The 23,059-nt window shown below is 43.9% G+C and overlaps 1 protein-coding gene across 1 annotated transcript in view; it reads left to right on the plus strand.

Annotated features, from left to right (window-relative positions):
• GASK1A (golgi associated kinase 1A) overlaps positions 1 to 23,059 on the plus strand; it is an 81,156-nt gene that overhangs the window by 41,007 nt on the left and 17,090 nt on the right. The window contains 4 exon segments of the mRNA XM_044678872.1: positions 787 to 909; positions 1,674 to 1,777; positions 4,933 to 5,166; positions 5,260 to 5,426. Coding sequence (XP_044534807.1) covers positions 787 to 909; positions 1,674 to 1,777; positions 4,933 to 5,166; positions 5,260 to 5,426 — 628 coding nt within the window.

A 23,059-nucleotide genomic window follows, 5' to 3' on the forward strand; every position in this document is an offset into this window, starting at 1 on the left:
AGCTGGCTCTGCAAATAACCCTCCAGCCACCTGGAGAGCCCCCCGGATTTTCTAGCCAGCATGGAGGGTATTTTGAGTTGGACTTTACAGCACAGACACGGAGCCACCCTGGAAAAGAAGGCTAGAAGGTTGCCTTAGAGCTGTGCTACGGCTGTGACGTGCAGGGGCGTCCCTGGTGTGTAGAGGAGTGGCGCCTCCCAATACGTGGGGCTTCTGGGTCCATGAGGTTCCTACACGGGGACCCCTTGGCAGACGTGGCCATTTCAGCTTGACCCCCTCAGCCCTGCTCTAGCGAGTGTGTGTGCCATTGGTCCAAAGAGTAAACCCATGAGAGTGGGGATAGTTCTAATGGCATTTACTACCAGAATCTAGAGCTAGAAGGAAGTTGGAGGCCGCCTCTCTCTTCCAAGCCTTCGTCCCTCATTTTATAGATGTCCAGAGGAGGCAGGTCATTCTCCCACAGTCACACAGGTAGGAGGGGTCAGAGCATCTCAGGACCAGCCCAGGGAGAGGTTTGGGCTCCTCTTTCCCAGTGAGCATCCCTGTGGGTCTCTGCAGGCGCTTTCTCTTTGTCCGTGCTTGGATCTGGCTCCTTTGGCCAGCTCAAGGTCCAGCTCAGTGGTCTGAAGCGAGTCATTGGGCTGCCACTAATTCACAAAGGCTTCCTCAGTGGGGCAGGGAGGACCTGGGATGGGAGGACACCCATGAGGCAACCCTGGAAAATAGCGGAGCTGCTCTCCGGACGACGTGGAGGCTGGGCTTCAAAGGACGTTTCCTCTCCTCCAGGTCCATGACCGCCTGGATCGCTACTGCTGTGGTTTTCAACCTGAGCCCTCGGACCCGTGTCTGGAAGAAAGACTCCGAGAGAAATGCCGAAATCCAGGCGAGCTGCTGCTCGTCCACATCCTGGTAGGTTTCTCCCGTCCACTCAGCCTCGTCCCTTCCGCAGCTTGCTTAGAAGACAAGATATCGCCTAGAGACGGGAGGTCCTGGGTTCAAATCTGGACTCAGAGACTTATCTGACCCTTAGCAAGTCCCTTAACTTCAATGGCCTAGCTCTTACCGTACTTCCACCTTGGAACCAGTACTAAGTATTGATTCTAAGATGGAAGGCAAGGGTTTAAAAAAAAAATAGAATGCTATATTTGGAATTTGGAAAGACCTGAGTTCAAATTCCCCAGCAAACACTTACTTCATTTAGATTCTCCTCAGTTTCCTCTTCTGCAAAATGGGGATAAAAACAGCACTAACTTCCCAGAGTTGTTGTGGGAATCAAAGGAGGTAACCTGTGTTGAGTGTTTTATAAATACTAACTAGTAGGATGAAGACAGGAACTCATTGATAATTATTCTTTTTTAACCCCTTCCTTTCTGTCTTGGTGACACCTCTAAGACAGAAGGACAAGAGGTAGCAACTGGAGTTAAGGGACTTGCCCAAGGCACACAGCTAGGAAGTATCTGAGGCCAGATCTGAACCCAGGAAGATAAGTCTTCCTGACTTCAGGCCAGACACTCCATCCACTGTACTACCTGGCTGCCCCTCCTGGCTATGAATATCAAGTGAGGCTTTCAAACTGAGAGCGTGGCTCTAAAATGCTTTGCAAGCTTTCTTGGGCTCTATAAAGGTGGGTTGTCATTGTTGTTGCCCTTATAATCCTTTCTCTTCTCTCTGAGGTCCGGGAGAGTGACCCGTCTCGCCTGGTATACATCGATAACGCTGGCAAACCCTCGCACCCAGAATCCAAACTGAATTTCAGGCTGCTGGAGGGCATAGATGGGTAAGTTCAGGGGTGTTGCTGCAGAGAAAGTGTGTAGACAAGATTAGGCTTGTTTGGTTTGTCCCACAGGACCTAATCAGGGCAATGGGCAGAAATTTCAGAAAGGCCAATTTCTGTTTGATGCCGGGAAAAACTTACTGACAACGAATGTTGTGTTGGAAGTGACTTGGGACGATGCTTTGGGAGGTGGTGAGTGACTCCTTCCTAGAGGTATGCAAGCAGAGGAAGGAAGGAGAGAAACCAGAATTTATTAAGCTCATACTATGTGCCTGGCATTGTGTTAAGTGCTGGGATCCAAGTAGAAGCAAAAGAAAGGCAGTCCCTGCCCTCAGGGAGCTTACAGGAAGAGTCTGGATGAGCCCTGATTGGATGTCCTGGCAGGGATTCCTGTTGGACAGGGCTTGGGCTGCTCCATTGCAACACTGACATTCTGTCATTCTAAGGACTTACTCGAAAGGCGAGTGAGTGACCTTATTTGTCTGGGCCGCCATGTCCTCTCTGGCTTGAGAGTTGGAAAAGACCTCAGCGATAGCCTACATGAGCAAATGGGGGCCTCCAACTACAATACCTCCCCTAACAGACACAGAAATCTGGCCCTTTCACCAAAATTACATTGTTTCTGACTTTCTCTTTCATTAGCCACTAGAGTCTGAACCCTCCTTAAAGTCTCCTGATGTCTCCATTGGTACTCCACTGGAAAAACTGGTCTGCAATCCCTTAGATCAGAGGATTTAGAACTGGAAAGGACCATAGAGATCTTCTGTCCCTTTAAGAAGCGATCCAGAAAAGTCCTTAACTTAGTGAGCAGTGTAGTCAGATGTCCATTAGATACTCCTAGAGAGAAAGACTTGCTGTCCAGGTCTTCTTTGGAGATGTTCTAGGTGCTAGAAACATGAGATTTAGACCTAGAAGGGACTTCTACGATGGAAAAGTCTAACCCCTTCATTTTGTAGGTAGGGAGACTGAGGCCAAGAGAGAGGAAGCGATCTAAAGGGTTGTATTTCATCATGGGCGCCATTTTAGGAAGGACATTGCTGATCTGGAGAGCATCCAGAGGAAGGAGTTCAGGATGGTGGAAGCTCCTGAGCTCATGCCATGATCAGATGAAGGACCAGGGGATGTTTGCCCTACAGAAGAAGAGGCCCAAGGGAAACATAAGAACTGTCTTTTAGTATCTGAAAGGTTATCATGTTGGAAGGGGGTGCTAGAACCGCTCTCTTAGGCCAAATTAGGAATAACAAATAGAAGCTGCAGAGCAGGAGTTTGGATTTGATGGGAACCCTCTTAATGATTTGAGCTATCTAAAAGAGGAATTGAATCCATTGGGAGAAAATGGATTTTTCCCCCTGGAGATTTTCAAGAAAAGACTAGATGATGTAGCCATGATTTTTTACTTTTTAGGTATGGGTTAGACTAGATGATTTCTGAGGTCTAAGATTCTGTGATTCCATGACTTTCCCAAGTTCATGTTGGTAAACAATTGACAGAGTCAAGATTTGAAACCAGAACTTCAACTCTAAACCCAATACTCTCTCCATTATATCCCTACAATGTCTCATAAGCCTCTTAGAGGTAGGGATTGCCTTGCTTACTTACATTTCTGTCTAGTCATCAGTACAGTACCAGGCTTTAATTAAACATTAAATAAATGCTTTTGTTTATCCATTCATGTATCCATCCATCTAGCTCTCTCTCTCTTTTTCTAGCTATCTGTCTATCTATCTATCCATCTATTCATCTGTTTATCTATCTATCTATCTATCTATCTATCTATCTATCTATCTATCTATTTTAATGCAAGATTTATGCAAGATCTCTTGAATTTGCAAATTACCTTCGGCAATCCTGGCAGTTAGGAGAATGGAACTTTGGCCCAGCAGGTGCCAGCCCCAAGACCTGACAGTTTGAGCTGGGACTATAAATACCCCTGCTGAACCAACCTGGGGGTTCTGATTTCCTTGACCTCACCCAGATACCCAGCTACTCCTGGACTTCCTGTGGGGACCCCAAGTTGAGGGAGGTGGATTGTGGTTAGGAAATTAGATTAGGTCAGCCTAGCAACAGGGACACCCCTAAACCAAATCATCAACCTCATCTGTCTAGCTGGTGGATCACTTAACATCAGGGCAGTGGAAATTATCCCTGGCTGAGGGGCTGGTTCCCTCAGCCTGATCTTACCTTCTAGGTCAATTGCCAACACTGGCCAGTCACCCTTAGCAACAGCTTCTCCAGACCCTAAACCCTCTTTCCTCAGTTTTCCCTCTGGTGTTAAAATAAACTCTTAGCCTGAAACTGAATTTCTGTTGTCATTATAACATCATCCTGGGCTAAGGGGCTGAGGAGAGGGGAAAATAGCAACCACTTGACTCCAAAGGAAGTACTATCCATTTTGTTCAGGAAGTGTGTGGGCTTCACTTCCTGTTGAGTACTGCTTTCACTCCAGCAGGGAGGGGCTCCTCACTCTCCACCTTAAAGGAGCCTACAGATAGCAGGGAGACTGACTGGGCATCTCAGCTCAGGCAACACATCCCTGGCAATCTCAAATCACCAGCTACAGTAGTTACAGGCTCCCTGGCCAGGTGACTCACTTGTACCACCAGCTCCCCTGTTATCAGCCACATTACCCCCTTATTACACTATCTATCTATCTATCTATCTATCTATCTATCTATCTATCTATCTATCTATCCATCCATTCATCTATCCATCCATTCATCTATCCATCTGTCTATCTATCTGTCTATCTGTCTATCTATCCATCCATTAATCTTTCTATCTATCTATCTATCTATCTATCTATCTATCTATCTATCTATCTATCTATCTATCTTTCTATCTACCTATCTATTTATCTATCCAACCATTCATCTATATCTATCTATCTATCTATCTATCTATCTATCATCTATCCATCCATTCATCTATCCATCTATCTATCCTCCCCTCTATTATACTTAACTAGCTCTGTAACCAGGACCACTCGGAGCCCAAGTTTTCCCGTAGGTCTATCAATACCCCCTTCCCAGCATATTTGGGTGACAATGCTTTATACGCCTTAAAACATGAAAGGAATGTGAGTTCTTGAGATGCCCAAGGTCCCTGAAACTCTTTTTTTGCCTCCTTTCTCTCCTGGGTGCTGGGGTCACTTCCTGCAGATTTCCTGAATCGGCGGTGAATGTGCTCGCTTCTGGATGCTTGGAGAACATGCTGCTGAAATCACTGAGGATGGACCCAGAGTTCTGGGAGAGCCAGGGTGGGCAGCAGGGCCTGAAGCCTTTGCTTCGCACCATTGAGGCGAGAGGGCAGATCCTGCTGAAATACATCCAGGAACACAACTTAACTCTCTTCAGGGAGGAGGCCCAAAAAAGGGAATGAATGGTACTCACCTGGCAAGTGCTGAACCTTATGGTGAAAAACCAGGAGAACAGGCCTGCAGTTATTCTGAAAGTGGGCTCTTCATCCTGAAAGGTGCATTTTCTCAGGGTGAAAATGGAATGTGGAGAAAACCTTTGGGACATCCTGCTCTCTGCAGAGCCTCTGGATGAGTGGGACAAAGGCTTTCCTGGACTACTGACCCACAGCCACCTTGAGTGCAGGGTCTTTATCACCTGCCCCATCTGGGACTCCGGTCACTCCCCCAGGGATGACGGTGGGTCCAAGAGGGGCAGCTTTTGAGTTCTTGAAGGAACTTCCCACACCTGCACACCTTCTTGGCACCTTCCTCCTGCCAGGCTCAAACCCTGAGGATACAAAGACAAAATCAGAATATTGCCTTTCCTCAAGGAGCACCTTCTGACTCTCAGAGCCAGGATGCTGGCAGCTCAGACCCAGAACTCCACGAGGAAGCCCATCTCACGTGTGCCTTGTCTGTGTGGATACCTGCATCTGCATGGCCTTCGAGTATGTGGGTTGGCGTGAAGGGAGGGTATTTTTGATGAAGGAGACTCATTTTCCTTGTGTCCTCCTCAGCTCAGAGGCTCAGAAAGGCTCTGGGGAGACGTCAAGTCCAGGCTGTGCAACGAAGAGTTAAGAATAATTTATTTTTAGAGTCAAATTTTTCAGTGACTGTTCAGATGCGAGAGCTGCCCTGTTTTCGGTTGTAATTTTAAACTGATAAGGGAAATAGCTTTCTAAGCTTTGGCTGTAATGTTTCTATAAGAATTCTCATTTCCAGTCCCAGCTGCTCCATTTATATTCCAAGAAATCATCCGCAGCAAATAGCCCTTTGGAAAGCATTTCTCTGCCACCCCCACCTTCGTCTCCCTTACTTGCCCCAAGAGCTTTTCTTGCTTTGATTCTTTGGGAGCCTGTGATCTCCCCGGGGAGCCGTGCCTTCCACCAGCATCCATCCACGTCCCGTCAACTCTTCCTCTTTGTACATGGTCTCTGAGGGCTGTTGGGTTTGAAAAGTCCATCCCACTGCAGTGACCTTATTGAGGAGTCTCTTCAAACTAGCCTGGCCCTTGGGAAATGGCGGCAATCCATTCTGTTCTACCCCCTGTAAACACATTTGGGGTTTCTCATGGCTTAAAAGTAAATGATTCAGGATGAATCAAGAGCCAGGCCTAGAGCGACTTCTGGGTTAAGATGGTGGCAGAGTAGAGGCAGGGCGACTCTCTCTCCTTACCAACGGATGTAGCGTACCTCCCAAAGGACAAAAAAAAATCCAGATATGAAAGGAGGGACCCCACAATAGGGCGCAGTATTGAAGGTACGTGGGATTTGGGCACTTCCATGCTATAAGGGGGGGAAATAGCTCCCATAAAAACGTGAGCGGATCAACCCTCCCCACCCACAGAACCAGAGGCAGAGGCTGCGCTCCAGAGTTAGAGCAAGCGGGGGCACAAAGTCTAGCTCCTTGGCAGCTAGCTGTCACCACCAGGAGCTTGTCCCTGAGAGCAGCAAGACCTGAGACTCCAGATGGCTGGAAAACTCAGACCTTGGACATGGGAGTGGGGCTGAAAGAGGCAGCAACAGCACCCAGCTTGCGAAGACTCAGGGAAAAACCTCAGGTGGAGGAGCAAAAGCGTGGACCAAGTTCTGGGCTCTGGGCAGCTGGTTAGGAACACAGGGGCTCAACCCTGAAAACAGCTAGACCAGAGACCCCAGGAGGGTCCCCAGAGAAGCCAGGAGAATCACAAAGTAGCCTCAGGCAAAAACTGCTCCCTAACTCCATTCAAAGAGAGTCAGCTTGCCTTACTCGGACTTCTGGCAGATAAAGCATAATGATGCCAAGCAAAGCCCAAGAAATAAACAAGAAGACCAAGAAAAAGCCTCTAACACTTGATAACTTCTGCACAGAAAAAAAACCAGAAAACAGAGGAGGACAAACAATTAAAGACATCCAAACCTTCCCCAAAATATGAAAATGGGTCACAAGATCTTGAAGAGTTCAAATCTGAGATCATGAGAAAGATGGAAGAGATCTGGCAAGAAAATAACAGTTTAAAAGGCAGAATTTCGCAATTGGAAAGAGAGGCTCTGAAATCAAATGAATTGATAAGCAAATTGAAGACTAGAAATGACCAGCTGGAAGCCTTGAAAAACCAGATAGACCAGATTGAAAAGGAAAACCAAAAGATTTTAGCCAAAAACCAGTCTCTAAAGGCTAGAATTGGGCAATTAGAAGCCAATGATCTCACAAGACAATAAGAATTAATAAAGCAAAGTCAAAAGACTGATAAAATAGAAGGAAACATGAAATATCTCAATGAGAAGTTAATAGACCAAGAAAACAGGTCTAGAAGAGACAATTTGAGAATCATTGGTCTTCCTGAAAAAGCAGAAATTAATAGAAATCTGGACTCCATACTAAATGAAATTATTCAGCAAAACTGCCCTGAAGTTCTACAACAAGAGGGCAATATAAACATTGAAAGGATCCATAGATCACCCTCTACACTAAACCATGAAAAGACAACTCCCAGGAATATAACAGCCAAATTCAAGAGCTTCCAAGTAAAAGAAAAAATTTTGGAAGAAGCCAGAAAGAGACAATTCAGATATCAAGGAGTACCAATCAGGATCACACAGGAACTGGCAGCCTCCACACTACAAGACTGCAAGGCTTGGAATATGATATTCAGAAAGGCAAGAGAACTGGGTCTACAACCAAGGATCACCTACCCATCAAAACTGATTATATACTTCCAGGGGAAAGTACGGGCATTCAACAAGATAGAAGATTTCCAAGTATTTGCACAGAAAAGACCAGGACTAAATGGAAAGCAGTCATCAAAACAATATAGTACTGGCTAAGAGACAGAAGGGAGGATCAGTGGAAGAGACTTGGGGTAAGTGACGTCAGTAAGACTGTCTATGATAAACCCAAAGAGCCCAACTTTTGGGACAAAAATCCACTATTTGACAAAAACTGTTGGGAAAATTGGAAAACAATATGGGAGAGATTAGGTTTAGATCAACATCTCACACCCTACACCAAGATAAATTCAGAATGGGTGAATGACTTGAATATAAAGAAGGAAACTTTAAGAAAATTAGGTGAACATAGAACAGTATACCTGTCAGATCTAGGGGAAAGGGAAAATTTTAAAACCAAGCAAGAGTTAGAAAAAATTACAAAATGTAAAATAAATAATTTTGATTATATTAAATTAAAAAGTTTTTGTACAAACAAAAACAATGCAACCAAAATCAGAAGGGAAACAACAAACTGGGAAAAAATCTTTGTAACAAAAAAATCTGACAGAGATCTAATTACTCAAATATACAAGGAGCTAAATCAATTGTATAAAAGAATCAAGCCATTCCCCAAATGATAAATGGGCAAGAGACATGAATAGGCAATTTTCAGATAAAGAAATCAAAACTATCAATAAGCACATGAGAAAGTGTTCTAAATCTCTAATAATTAGAGAAATGCAAATGAAAACAAAGCTGAGGTATCACCTCACACCTAGAAGATTGGCTAAAATAAGAGAAGGGGAAAGTAATGAATATTGCAGGGGATGTGGCCAAATTGGGTCATTAATGCATTGCTGGCGGAGTTGTGAACTGATCCAACCATTCTGGATCTCAATTTGGAACTATGCTCAAAGAGCTCTAAAGGACTGTCTGCTCTTAGATCCATCCATTGCTGGGTTTGTACCCCCAAAGAGATCATAGATAAACAGACTTGTATGAAAATATTTATAGCTGAGCTTTTGGTGGTGGCAAAAAACTGGAAAACGAAGGGATGCCCTTCAATTGGGGAATGGCTGAACAAATTGTGGTATATGCTGGTGATGGAATACTATTGCACTCAAAGGAATAATAAACTGGAGGAATTCCATGTGAACTGGAAAGACCTCCAGGAAGTGATGCAGAGTGAAAGGAGCAGAGCCAGAAGAACATTGTACACAGAGACTGAAACACTGTGGTAAAATCAAATGTAATGGACCTCTGTACCAGCAGCAATACAATGACCCAGGACAATTCAGAGGGATTTATGGTAAAGACGCTACCCACATTCAGAGGAAGAACTGCAGGAGAGGAAACACAGAAGAAAAACAACCGCTTGAACACATGGGTTAATGCGGACATGGTTGGGGATGTGACACTAAACGACCACACCAATGCAACTATCAATAATATATAAATAAGTCTTGATTGATCACACATGTTAAAACCAGTGGAAATGCCTGTTGGATATGGGGGGGGGGTAAAAGGGGGTGAAGGGGAAAGTAAAAACAAGAATCATGTAACCATGGAAAATTTTTCTAAAAAAACAAAATATTAAAAAAAAAAAAAGAGCCAGGCCTAGAGACAGAAGGGCCCTGGACTTAAATCTGGCCTCGGACATTTCCTTCCTGGCTGTGTGACCCTGGACCAGGCACTTAATCCCAGTTGCCTAGCTTTTACTGCTTTTCTGCCTTGGAACCAATTGATTTTAAGAGAGCAAGTAAGAGTTTCAAAAGAAAAGTAAATGATTCACCATAGCAACAACAATAATAGACATTTTCATATACTATATTTGCAAAGTACTTTTCCCTCATCTCATTTGAGCCTCACAATAATCTTGTAAGGAAGGTATTACAGGTTATTAATATCCCCATTTAACAGATGAGTAGATCAAGGCTCAGAAACAATGAATGGTTTGCTCATTTCTATATGACTAGTATCAGTCATATGGAAGGATTTGAACCCAGATACTCCCTTACAGCATCACTGTGCTGGGCTAGCTCTCATGGATAGAATAAATTAGCTTTAAAGCAGGGTTTTATTTTTTATCTTGGGATTCATAGACTCCTTAGGGGGTGAGATGGCATCCTTATTTTCACTAGCCTCTAACTGAAATGGGGCATTGCCTTTCATTTTTTGAAAACATGACTTGAACCATAAAAAAATTAATTTGAACCATGAAAACATGAGTCTGCCATGAGGTCCACAGATTTCACCAGGATGCCAGAGGGGTCCACAAGACACAAAAGGATAAGAACCCCTGCCTTGGAGAGTATGTACACTCACAAAAGAATCCCTTCTACGCTACCAACAATCAGATGAATGAAGACAACATTAAAAATAAAAATAAAATAAAAAGTCAATAAAGGCAGGTCAATGCAGCTGACAAAGCTGGAGCCAGAGCCTGGAAAAGTAAGAGCCCAGGCTTTCCTCCCCACCCCTTCCCTCCCCTCCCCTCTTCTTCCNCTAACACACCAGGTAATTTGATCTAATCCCTTCGTTCAATCCAGGTATATCTTATTAACTCTCAGCAGAGGGAAATCCAGCCTTGATCCCAAGGCCAGAAAGACAGAGGCCCTTTGGCGAACAAATCAAAAGCTTCAGCCACAGAGTCTCTATTAAAAGGAAGTTCCTTAAGAGAAGTTCAAGAAGGTTCAGTCTTTATACTCACCACATGGAATCTCACCAAGGTCCAGAGCTCCAAGTCCTGGACACGAACCAGAAGAGCTCCTTCAGGTCCCATTCATGAACCAGAAGAGAGAGCCCAGCTCACTGAGGTCTCTTTTTAAAGGGGCCTCTTTTGTGTTACTTCCTATGACATTTTCTTTCCTCTCCTCTCCTCTCCTCTCCTCTCCTCTCCTCTCCTCTCCTCTCCTCTCCTCTCCTCTCCTCTCCTCTCCTCTCCTTTCCTCTTCTCTCCTCTATCAGAACCAGTCAGGATACTCTTTTAAAAGAGTTTGGGGGAATGGGACACACCATGTTGGGGGTTTGATTATGTCAAAGCAAGATGAACCAATAAAGAGTTTGTTTCCTTCACTATTAGCCAGACTCCATCATTTTCTTTCTTTTTTTAAATTAATTTTTAAGTTGAAACAATTTTTAATAATCAACATTTTGCCATCCATGTTCTCGCCTTCCCCTCCTCAAGATGGCAGGTGATATGACATAGGTCATACATGTATTATCATACAATACATATTTCCATGCTCATCATGTTGTGAAAGAAGACACACATCATTTATACTAGAGAAAAATTCATGGAAGAAATAAGATGAAGGATGATACACTTCGATCTGCATTCAGAGGCCCTTAGTTAGATAACCTCCAACTTCTTCTAGAGGATGGCTACCAGCCTGATTCATTTCTCTTCCTCTCTGGTACCTAAATCCAATTTGTTCTGACAATCCTTTATTGGACCTATTAGGCCATTGCCTTGGGGACTCCTCCAGTACAGGAAAACCAGTTTATCCAGTTGTTCTCCCAATAGCCAGCCCTACAGACCAGCGGAAAAACAAGTCTATTCTTCTGAGAGACAGCAGGGCAAGGTGTCGGAGTGAGGAAGACCTCTGACACTTACTATATTTCTATTTACATGACTCTGGGCAAGTTATTTCCCCATGAAGGAGAACCTCAGTTTCCTCAGCTAGATTAGATGTCTGAGGTTACTTCCAACTCTAGATCCGTGATCTTACTGAACCTTTCTAGATCATTATCAGAATATATGATTTGTGCTTCAGGGCAGAGACTCACTTGATTTTTCCTCATCATTTGAACCCTATTATTATTCATTACTAGCCCTTATGTAGCTCCTAGTATACACCAGGCACTGTGCTAAGCATTTTATAAATATCTGATCCTTACCACAACACTGCAAGTTAGGGGCTATCATTATCCCCATTTTACAGTTGAAGAACTAAGGCAGAGTGACTTGCCTAGAGTCATATACCTAGTAAGTGTCTGAGACTGGATTTGAACTCGGGTCTTTGGGACTCCTGGCCCAGAACTCTATCCATTGCACCAACAATAGGATAAATATATATATATATATGTGTATATATATATATATACATACACATATACATATATTTTAATTTATTTTTTTTCCTACTGAAAGAATCTAAGGTGTTTACTGACTCGGAGGATTCCTCCACTGGTCCAGGTCCTGACCTCTCTACACTTTAGTAACGGGTCATCATGAGAGGCTGTGGCCAAGAGGCATTACTCAGCGGCCATCTGTCTTTCTGAATTTAGCCAAGTAGGGACTTGAATGACAGATACTCACTAGGCCTCCATCGGAAACCTTTCTAGCTACAAGGCCTGCCCAAGTCCATGCTCTGTTGGCCGAGCCTTTTGGATCCAGGGTCGCCTCCATGCTATGATGAGACATCAGAAGAAGAGCAGAGCCTCCACTCAGGGCTTCTTCAGGGCTTCACTGGGCCGTGCAAAGGACCCCAAGAACTCAGAGTCTGTGCTCTTGGTGGGAAGCTCTGGTGGGCCTCACCAGAATGGAAGGGATCTATGTATAGGGTTGGGGATAGACTATGTACTTGGATCCTTGGAATCTTTGGACAAGAAGGGCAAAGCAGCACCAGGAAGCCCCTTGTTTTCTTTGAGGAGAAAGAGGAGCCAATGCATGGCCTTCCGGGGCATCCCTGGTGACAGTATCATCCCATTTAGCTCTTCCTCTTAGAATGGCCTCATTTATTTGGGTTATCTACCAAAAGGCTCTCCAATTAATTCATCGGTTTCAATAGCTATTCCTTAAGCTAACTCAGAATGACAATGGACATCTCTTAATTTTTTTTAATGATTTAGGGGGCACATAGCAGGCTCTAAAAAGGTTGAATGGAATTAGGTTCTAGTAAAGATGCTCCCTAAGGTGGAGAAAAGCCCTTCTCTGATGTATGGCCCAGTCAGCTAGCAATGACCCCTTTCTTTCTTTTTTTTCTTGGAGAAATGGTCTCATATTTTTTATTGTTTAAAATCCAAATGCTATGTGCCCAAAGACTGCTTATTAACTGCCAATTATTCAGGAAAAATAAGTGCATAACTCTTTATCCATCCAAATGATATGCTTGGACCGTTGTTAATTAAATAACTATACGATCTTTGTCTTTTTTTATGAATGGGCAGAAATGAATAACACCTTGGAATTTTCCAAGCTATTGCCTTTAAAAAATGTTTTATTAACAGAATTTATTTCCAGGTATCTCAAGCCCTCCTTCTCTTCCCTGCACCATTGGAGGCATCACCTGGCAAACAGATGTGGATATAGAGATTATATCTTTTCTGTTTCTATTTTTCAGTTCATTCTCTGGAGGTGAGCATTCACAGGTTATTCTTCTACTAAGTCTGCAGCTGTATATAATATTCTCTTGGTTCTAGTCATTTCACTCATCATTATCTTGTTCTTTCCAAGTTTTAAAAAAACCTAATCTGCTCATCATTTCTTTTTGTTCATTGTAGTATTCATTCATAATTCTATACCACAATTTGTTCAGCCATTCCCCAATTGATGGCCATCCCCTTGATTTCCACTTCTTTGCCACCACAAAGAGAAGTGCTAAAAATATTTTTGGAACACGTGGTTCTTTTCCTCTTTCCCTGGTCTTCTTGGGGAAAAGACCCAGAATGATAATGCTGGGTCTAAGGACATACACAGTTTTAGAACTCTCTGGGTATAATTCCAAATTGCTCTCCAGAATGTTTGGATCATTTCCCAGTTCCATCAATAGTGTCTTAGTGACCCCGTTTTCCCCATCCCCTCCAACATTTGTCATTTTAACCCATCTTATGGGTGTGAGATGATATCACAGAATTGTTTTGGTTTGCATTTCTCTAATCGGCAGTGATTTACAACATTTTTTACATGCCTATATGTGGCTTTGATTTCTTCATCCAGAAACTGTCAATCCATATCTTTTGTCCATCCATCAATTTGGGGAACAATGCCTGCTTTCTGAATGAGAATAGAAAGAGATTCTCCAATGAGAGACGGCAAATCCAGTTTTCTTGTGATGAATTTTCCTCACTGAATCAGAGAAAGACCAAAGCAGAGCTCTGGAGACTTTTCATATGACATAAGCTAATGAGTTACTTTAACTGAGATGTAGGGGAGTCGCCTTTTGGAAAGTGCACTGTCTCTGCTGACAGAGACCCTGTTTCAAATCTTACTTTTGATGCCTTTGTGGCCATGGTGGATTCATTAATCTCAATTTCCTCAACTAGAAAATGAAGGAATTGGACTAGATCAGGAGTTCTTAGCCTGGGGTCTCTGAACTTGTTTTATTTTCTAAAAATATGTTCTGGATAATTCAAATATAGTTGGCTTCCTTTGTGGGCCTTTGCATTTTATGCATCCAAATATATGAGTCTGAGAGGGGCTGCCTAGATGACCAAAATGGTGAAGAACCCATGAACTGGGCCAATCCAGCTCTAGATGTTACGATTCCTGGAGAGATACTGCAGTCCAGGAGAGAAAAGACTTAATTTGGAATCAGGGGCTCTTACTAAGGGACTGGAATGAACTGATGATACCCTGCAAGGTTTCAATGGTCTCATCTGTAAAGTGAGAAGGTAATATCTAATCCCTTTGAGTTAAAAAAAAACCAACAACAAATCTGTGACCTCAGGGGCAGCTAGGTGCCTCAGTGGATTGAGAGTCAGGTCTAGAGATGGGAGGTCCTGGGTTCAAATCTGGCCTCAGACACTTCCTAGTTGTTTGTCCTTGGGTAAGTCACATAATTCCCATTGCCTAGCCCTTACTGTTCTTCCATTTTGGAATCAAGACATAGTATTGATTCCAAAACAGAAGGTAAGGGTTTAAAGACCAAACAAAGAACAATTGTGACCTTGTGGAAGCCAATTGGCTCATAAGACGCTTGGACCCTGGAGTCAGTGATGGTGGTTGGCACTGAAGTAAGTTTAAGGATCTTTTTGGCAACAGCCCATCCAAGACTTGATATAATAACAATAATAATATTAGTAATAATAGCCAGAATTTAACCAATATTGTAAGGATTGAAAAGCACTTTACTAGGTTGCCTGTCTTATTTGAGCCTCACAAGGATGGGTGAGGTAAGTGCTATTATTATACCTATTTCACAGATGAAGAAACTGAGGCTCACTCAGAGAAGTCTTCTAGGGCCACAAAGCTACTACATATCTGAGGCTGGATTCAAACCTGGATCTTCTCACCCTTCCCTCTGTCCACTCTCCCATCTCAGCACTTCCCTCACAAGGCATCCAAAAGTCAACATGAGATAATGCTGCATTAGGAATAAAATCAAGCCTGTTTCCATGGGAACTGCCCTCCTTGGCATCTTAGTCAAATTGCTTTCTTCTCTCCCTGCCCCCAATCAACATCCCATTTCCTCCAGCAGAAGCCTGTGATCTCATCTCTGACAGTCACTGCAGCAGCTTCGCAGCAGACATTTCCAGGTCCAATCCCTGCTGATTGTCAGATAGGACAAGCAAAGGGTTTTACTTTTTTTTTTTTTGGATATCCCTGGGTCCTCCCAGGGCAAAGGTAGAAAGATGACAAAGAATAATGGTAACTTTTATTATTATTATGTTCCAGGTACTGCACTCAGCACTGAACAAATAGCATCTCACTTTATCCTCATACTAGCCTTGGGAGGTAGGTGCTATTATTAGCATTGTTTTACATTTGAGGAAACTGAGGCAGAGTCCAGGGTCACACAGCATCTAAATCCGTTATGTCCCTCAGCATCACAAGGGAGCAGTTGCCAGAGAACTCCACTTCATTCAATAAGCACTTTAATAAGGGTTAATTCAGTGCCTACCCAGTGGCAGAGAGGGTGTTGCTAGGCACTGGGAGCCTGAGACAAAACATCTTCATGTTTCCTACCCTCGAGGTGCCTCCATTCTCCTGGCAGGGATCAGTTTAATAGAGAAGTATTTTCACATTAATGATTTGAGGAGGGAGAGAGTTTTGAAAGTGAGGCGGCATCAATTCAATCCAACTTAATGGGCATTTATTGGGTACTGCTATTTCCTCTTTGCCTATACTGCCTTTTATCAGGATGCTATTACCTTCCCTATCTCTTTTAATCAGATGTATTTTTACTTTGGCTTTGTCAGATATCATGATTGTGACTCCTGCCTTCTTTTTCTCAATTGAAGCCTAATAGATATTGCTCCAGCCTCTTACCTTTACCCTGTGTGTGTCTACCTGCCTCCTGTGAGTTTCTTGTAGATAACTTATGGTAGGATTTTGGTTTCTAATCCACTCTGCTATTTGCTTCTGTTTTATGGGTGAGTTCATCCCATTCACATTCAGAGTTATGATTACCAACTGTGTGATGGGCATTTATTGGGCACTTGTTGTGTTCCAGAACACTTGTACCAAAGGGATGCAGATGAGCCAAGAACCTTTTCCTGCCTCCTTCCTATGAATGGCAGAGACACTGTGCTCCTAAGTTCCAAATCTGGGCAGTTTAGGAGGTGCTGTAGTGCCCAGAGCAAAACCTGAGTTCAAATCCAGCCTCAGACACTTACTAGATGAAAGTGACCCTGGACAAGTTGCTTAGCCTCTGTTTGCCTCAGTTTCCTTATTTATAAAATGGGGATGATCCCAACACCCACTTCCTAGGGTTGTTTTGAGGAAGAAATGACCCAATAATTGCATAGTAAGTGCTATATAAATGTAGGTTGATATTACTATGAGATGTCAAGTCTTCCTAAGTTCCCTGTGGCTTCAGTAATCCAAGGTCCTTGGAATCAAAGAAAGATGACAGCAGGGCACTGCCAGGCAGCTGCCCAGGTATTCCTATGCATTGGATTCACGCTGTTCCTCTTTCTCATTAGAGTCTGCTCAGTCTGTTAACTGCATCTTTCTTACAATTTACAAACTTCATCCATCTCTGATCCTTCTCTAAAAACCCAGCCCAAAGAACCCCTTTCAGTTTGGGTAGCTGTCTGCCCCGGGTGCCTGCGCCAGCCATTCCCTCCAGAACGATAATGAGCCCTCAAAGAAGACAGAGGGTGAGGAAGAAGGACTCACTCGTGTCCCTGGGCATCCTGCCATGGCTGCCTCCAAAGGAGCACAGGCTCCTCCAAGCACAAAAATCAACATTTGCAGGCACAGAGGAGGGTACCAGAAGGCGAGGTGGGGGAGTGTCTGAAGAATTTCAGAGCTGAAGTCGTGGCCCCCCAGGATCGCTTAGGTCATAGGGTTAGGGCTGGAAGGATCCTCAGAAGCCATTTGGTCCAATCATCCCATTTTACAGTTGAAGAAACTGAGGCTTAGTTCTCCCCGTGAAAGGTCTGGGAAGGAACAGGTGTGGACCTCTGATTTTTTTTCTGTTAGAGCAATTCCTGGTTTCAGATGGCATTTCACTTGTTTGCCAGGGTCCCCCCATCTAGAATATGTCAGAGGCAAGCCTGGAACCCAGGTCTTACGCACGCGTATCATCATGTGATATTGCCCCACGAGTGGCCAATGATTAGTCATTTTTGTGGAGCTGCCATGAACTGAAGGCAGCAGGAAGAATGGAATTGAGGGCAGAAACTTGGGTGGCCCTGGACGAGCCCCTTGACCTTTCTGGGTCTCTGATTCCTCTCCTGTCAAGGGAAGATGTCGGACTAGATGACCTCGAGGGGAGCCCCCGGCAGATTCTCTTTTCTGTGGTCAGCCAACATGAAGAAGTCCCTTGCTGGCTCCTCCACAGACTGGGTGCTAACGGGGGTGCCATACTGGATGGGATGGGGACTCACCCTGGAGCGCCGCTTCTGGGACCCTTTCCCTGCCCTTGGCCTTCCGCGTAGAAGAGGGCGAGGCGTGGACGCACCCCGCTAGCCGGGAACCTTCCCAGAGAAGCCAGCACGGCTGGATGTGTCTGGAGAGGGGGACGGTTTAATCAGCCCCCTTTCCAGGAGATGCTCCTTAGCGAAGTCGGCTGGGCGTCGGGGCTGTCCCTGCACTCCTGGCACATTTCCGAGCTGGGAGACGGCGTCCACAAGGGGCTCCTTTGATGAGTAGAAAGTGAGGCTCTCGTTGGCCTCTCCTCAGAGCCCCGGACTGGTTTCCGTAGCCTCCTTGGCTAAGCCTGGGGAGTCAGACCAGCCCCCCAGGACAGGAAGGGTCAGCTCCCCCTTTGGGTGGCTCCAGCCCCCATCTAGCCACCCCATCCCAGCCAGGCCTACCTCTGACATGGGGCGGGAGGGGAATTCTGGGCTCCACAATGGGTCTCAGGGTTGGAAGAGACCTCCCAGAGCATCCTCAGCAGCTTCCACCGGCTCCCTTTCTAGGCTTGCTGCAGAGCCCTCTTTCTGCTTGTGGTGCTCCAGTCACAGAGGATGACAAGCTGATCCCCAAACTCAGGGTACCCGGGCTCTTGTGGCCAGAAAGGTAGCTCTGCTATCTCTGGCTCTGCCCTTCCTGAGCATCACCCAAAGCTCAGGTCTCTGGCCACCTCCTACAGGAAGCCTGCCAGAATGTAGCTCCCCCTCCAGCCCTTCATTCAATCCCCTTCCTCATTATCCTACATTTATTCTATATACTCAGTATATAAATAAATAAATAAACAAATAAATGAATGAATGAACGAATAAACAAATAAACAAATAAATGAATGAATAAATACACGCACACACTATATTTACTCAGAATCACAGATCACAAATCTAGAATGGGGAGAGATCTTACTGGCTGCTATTCCATTCCCTCACTTTACAAATGAGGAAACTGAGGACCAAAGAAGTTAAATGAGTCCCTGGTAGTGCGTAGGTAATAAGTATCAAAGGTAGGATTTTAATCCAGGCCCTCCTGACTGTAAATCCAATACTTGAGCCTGAATATCATCTTTTTTGTCATGTCTGACTCTTGGCGGATCCATCTGGGGGTTTCTTGGCAAAGATACTGGGCTGGTTGGCCACCTCCTCCTCCTTCAGCTTATTTTACAGATGAGGAAATGGACACCAACAGGATTAAGTGACTTCCCAATGTCCGGCAGCTAGGAAATGAGCCCAGATTTGAACTCAGGTCTCCCTGACTCCAGGCTTGGCACCCTCCCCACTGTGCCACCTCGCTGTCCATACCGTCTTTAACACCCACTAAAATGTTAGCTCCTTGAGACCAGAAATATGAGTCTTTTTTCCTTCTTCTTCTTTATATTCCTGGCACCCAGGACAGGGAATGGTACACAGTAATTAATGCTGAATTAATTCAGCATTGTTAATTAACGTTGAATTGACTTGAATGATCAGGAGCCTGGCTGACTTGCAAATACACCAGCCAGAAGATGCCAGGGGGCGATTTATTAACAGGGCTGCAAGAATCAGAGTACACAGTCAATAAACATTTATGGAGCATCCACTCTGGGGCCAAGCACTGCGCGGGGAAACAGAGGCAAAGTCCTCGCTCTCAAGGAGCTTCCATTCCATCCAGAGACAACAAGGACTCCTCTAAGCCTCTAGTGAATAAATACAAGTAGAGGCGAGATGTTAGGGAGGGAGGACGGGCAGGCACTAGTCATTGGTGGGATGGGGAAAGGAACTGGCCATCTTTGGGCTGAATCTTGAGGTTTTCCAAGGGCCAGGAGAGGAGAGAGGGAAGGCAAGGAGACAGAAGAGGGAAGGAAGGCATCAAGGGAAGTCTCACAGGGATTCTCCTCCAACCTCCCACTGATACCATCTGCAGTCCCTCTAGCAGAGGAGGCTTCCCTCTCAGCCTGGTGGCCTCGGCGGTGGCTCTCTGCTGCCCCTTCCTGGAGAGTCTGCTGCCCTCATCTTTTTGCCATCTTTGAAGGGATTCTACCCCCTGCAGGCATCATCGATGCTCACAGGGATGGACCTGAAAGACTGCTCTGGTCTCACCTGGTGGTGGCCTTGGCAGCATGGTCGCCGATGAGAGAGTCTTTCCAGCGATGGCCAAAGTGAAAGAAGAGACTTCATGCCCCTTTGGAGCCCCTTGGACTCCACTTTTGCCATCTCTTTCCCCATCTAGTTATGGGAAAGTGCCCATGACAGGAAGCTTCCTCCTGCAGGTTGTGAGTTAACAGCCCATCCTCACTGGGGAGGGGGCATGAAGGAGTGGAGTGGAGGGTTGGTCTTTAGCAGCTCCCAGGCACTCCATATGTTCTAGTTATTAGCTTTATTGTTGTTATTATCCTACGTGACCTTGAGCAAGTCACAGAACTTTTCTGACCAAGATATAGAGATTTCCTTGGTTGTGTAATGAAGGAGTTGGACCAGGTGGTCCTTGAGGTCTCTTCTAGCTTCCTATCCAGATTGATGATGCTAACAGTCCTGTTCCCAGGGGGTAGGATGAGGGGCTTTGCCCCTGGGCAGCAACATTAGAAGGTGTTTACTAGATGCCTGCCTGCTTAGAAATAATTCTTAAGAATAATTAGTCAAAGCATTCTTTCCAGATGATATGATGGTATTCTTAAGGGAATCCTTGAGAAGACTAGTTGTAATGATTAATAACTTTAGCAAAGGTGAACAATATAAAATAAATCCATGTAAGTCAACTGAATTTCTATATATTACCACACAAAATTCAGTAGCAAGAGATGGAAAGAGAAATTCCATTTAAAATAACTAAATAATATAAAATCCTTGGAAATCCACTTGCCAAAGCAAACACAGAAATGGTATGTACACAATTACAACACTTTTCCCACAAATAAAGTCAGATCTAAACAGTTGGAAAAATATTAATTGCTCATGGGTAGGCTGAGCTAATATAATAAAAATGACAATCCTACCTAAATTAACTTACTTAGTGCCATACCAATCAAAGATTATAGAACTAGCAGTTTTCTGAGGAAGAAATCAAAGCTTTCAATAATCATATGAAAAAATGTTCCAAATCCTTCTTGATTAGAAAAATGCAAATTAAAACAATTCTGAGTTAGCACTTCACACCTATCAGATAAGCTAATAAGAGAGTAAAGGAAAGTAATAAATGTTGGAGGGGATGTGGCAAAATTGGGACAATAATAATAAATACAATTCTACTTATTTATATAATCAAAACATATTAATTGTTAATCATTATAAGTATTTATATTTATGTAAATTAATAATCATAATCAATTTGTATAATTAATTAAATAGGATTATATTTATTCATATAATAATTAGTAATAAAATTGGGACAGCTGGGGGAGTTGTGAACTGATCCAACCATTCTGGAGGGCAATTTGGAACTGTCTCCAAAGGGCTCTAAAACAATGCACACTCTTTAATCCAGTAATACTACTACTAGGTCTGTATCTCAAAGAGATTTTTAAAAAGGGCGGGGGTTGGAGGGAGACCTACTTGAACAAAAATATTTTCTTTTTCTTTTCATGATGGCAAAGAATTGGCCATTGAAGGGATGTCCATCCACTGGGGAATGGCTGAACAAAGTGTGGTGCATGTTGGTGATGGAATATTATCGTACTATAAGAAATGATAAGCAAAATGATTTCCGAAAAAGCTAGAAAGATCTACATGAGCGGATGCAGAACGAAATAAGAAGAACCAGGAGAAGATCGTACACTGTAACAAAAATCTCGTGTGAGGATCAGCTGGGAAAGACATGACTACCCTTAGCAATACAGCAATCCAGGGCAAATCTGAAGGACTCATGAGTAAGAATGTTCTCCACCTCCAGAGAAAGAACTGATTTGATTTTTCACTTTAGTTTCTTGGGGTTTGGGTTTTATAGGAGCATTCCCTCATAACAGTGACTGGCACAGGAGCGTGTTTTACATGATGACACATGGATAACCCAGATCGAATTGCTTACCACCTCTGGGATGGGGGAGGAAAGGGAGGGAAGGAGATTATTTGGATCTTATAATTTCAGAAAACATGTTGAAAAGGATTACATTTGTAATTGGGAAAATAAAATATCTTTGAATTAAAAAAAGAAGCTACCAGTTGACAGTAGCCTACGATGGGCGTTCCAAGGGAGCTCCTACCTTCCCTGCCCCTTCCTGCTCCCCCCCAAACCCCCCTGCCCCAATATATCTTTACAAAAATTGAGTGAAGGTCTTAGTTTTGCTGAGGTGACTATTGGGAGACGTTCCCCTGGGGCCAAAATTGCTCATTAGGGCCCTACTTGTTCCCCCAGATAAGTATTTAAAATTCACAAGTGAAATTCTGTGAAAGATGGCCCAGAAACTGGCTCAGAAAGGCAGCAGCAACCCCCCAGGGGTGCCTGCAGAGCTGGGCTGGGTCTGCCTTTCCTATTTCCCTGCTTGACTTCCCTGGTGGCATGCTTCTGGGAGATTAAAATCTGGCCTCCTTTGCCCTGGGCCATGAGGAAGGTGTGCAGCTCTGTCTCTCCCACCCTGCTGGAAGAACATGAAGAACCAGATGTCCCCAGAAGCGTGGGGTGACTGCTGTGGGCCGGGGGACCTGCTCACCTGCTCTGGGTTTCCGCCTGTGGAACTCCAACAGATGATAAAGAGACTCCCCTAGAGAGTCACGGAGCAGGCTGATGCCCAGGGAGGCCTCAGGAGGAAAGAAGCAAACTCTGAGATGATGGAGCCAATGGGAAGAGCTCTAGAGCTGCAAAAAGAAGACAGAAATGGCAGGAAGCAAACTCCCAGATCTAAGACAAGAAGAAATCAGACAGATTCTAGGGGAGGACCTCTGAGGTCTCCTCTGGCTCTCTATCTACATTTATGATCCTAATTAGCAGGCCTGTGCCCAGGGGTGTGAGGAGGGGCTTTGCCCCCCCCCCGGCATCAAAATCTAGAGGGTGTTTCCTAAACACCCATCAGCTTAGAAATAATTCTCAAGATATAATGCATATATGAAATATAAAAATAGGATAAAGTATAAAATAAAAATATATGTATTTTAATAAAAAATAAAACATTCAAATACTATATAATAAATAAAAATAAAACAATTTTAATAAAAATGGAAAACATAATATAATCTATCTTGTATTAAATAGAATAATACATAAAATATTTAAAATAATATAATATTAAATAAACTTTAAAAAATTAAGTATTAACTGGAATATTTTAAATAAGGTATATGCTAAATAGAAAATTATAATAGAACATAATGTAGGAATATAAAGAGAAATATAATAATAAAATTATAAAATAAAAATAATGAGAGTCGATATTT

The sequence above is a fragment of the Gracilinanus agilis genome, chromosome 5 (assembly GCF_016433145.1).
Source record: "Gracilinanus agilis isolate LMUSP501 chromosome 5, AgileGrace, whole genome shotgun sequence".
Lineage (NCBI taxonomy): Eukaryota > Metazoa > Chordata > Mammalia > Didelphimorphia > Didelphidae > Gracilinanus > Gracilinanus agilis.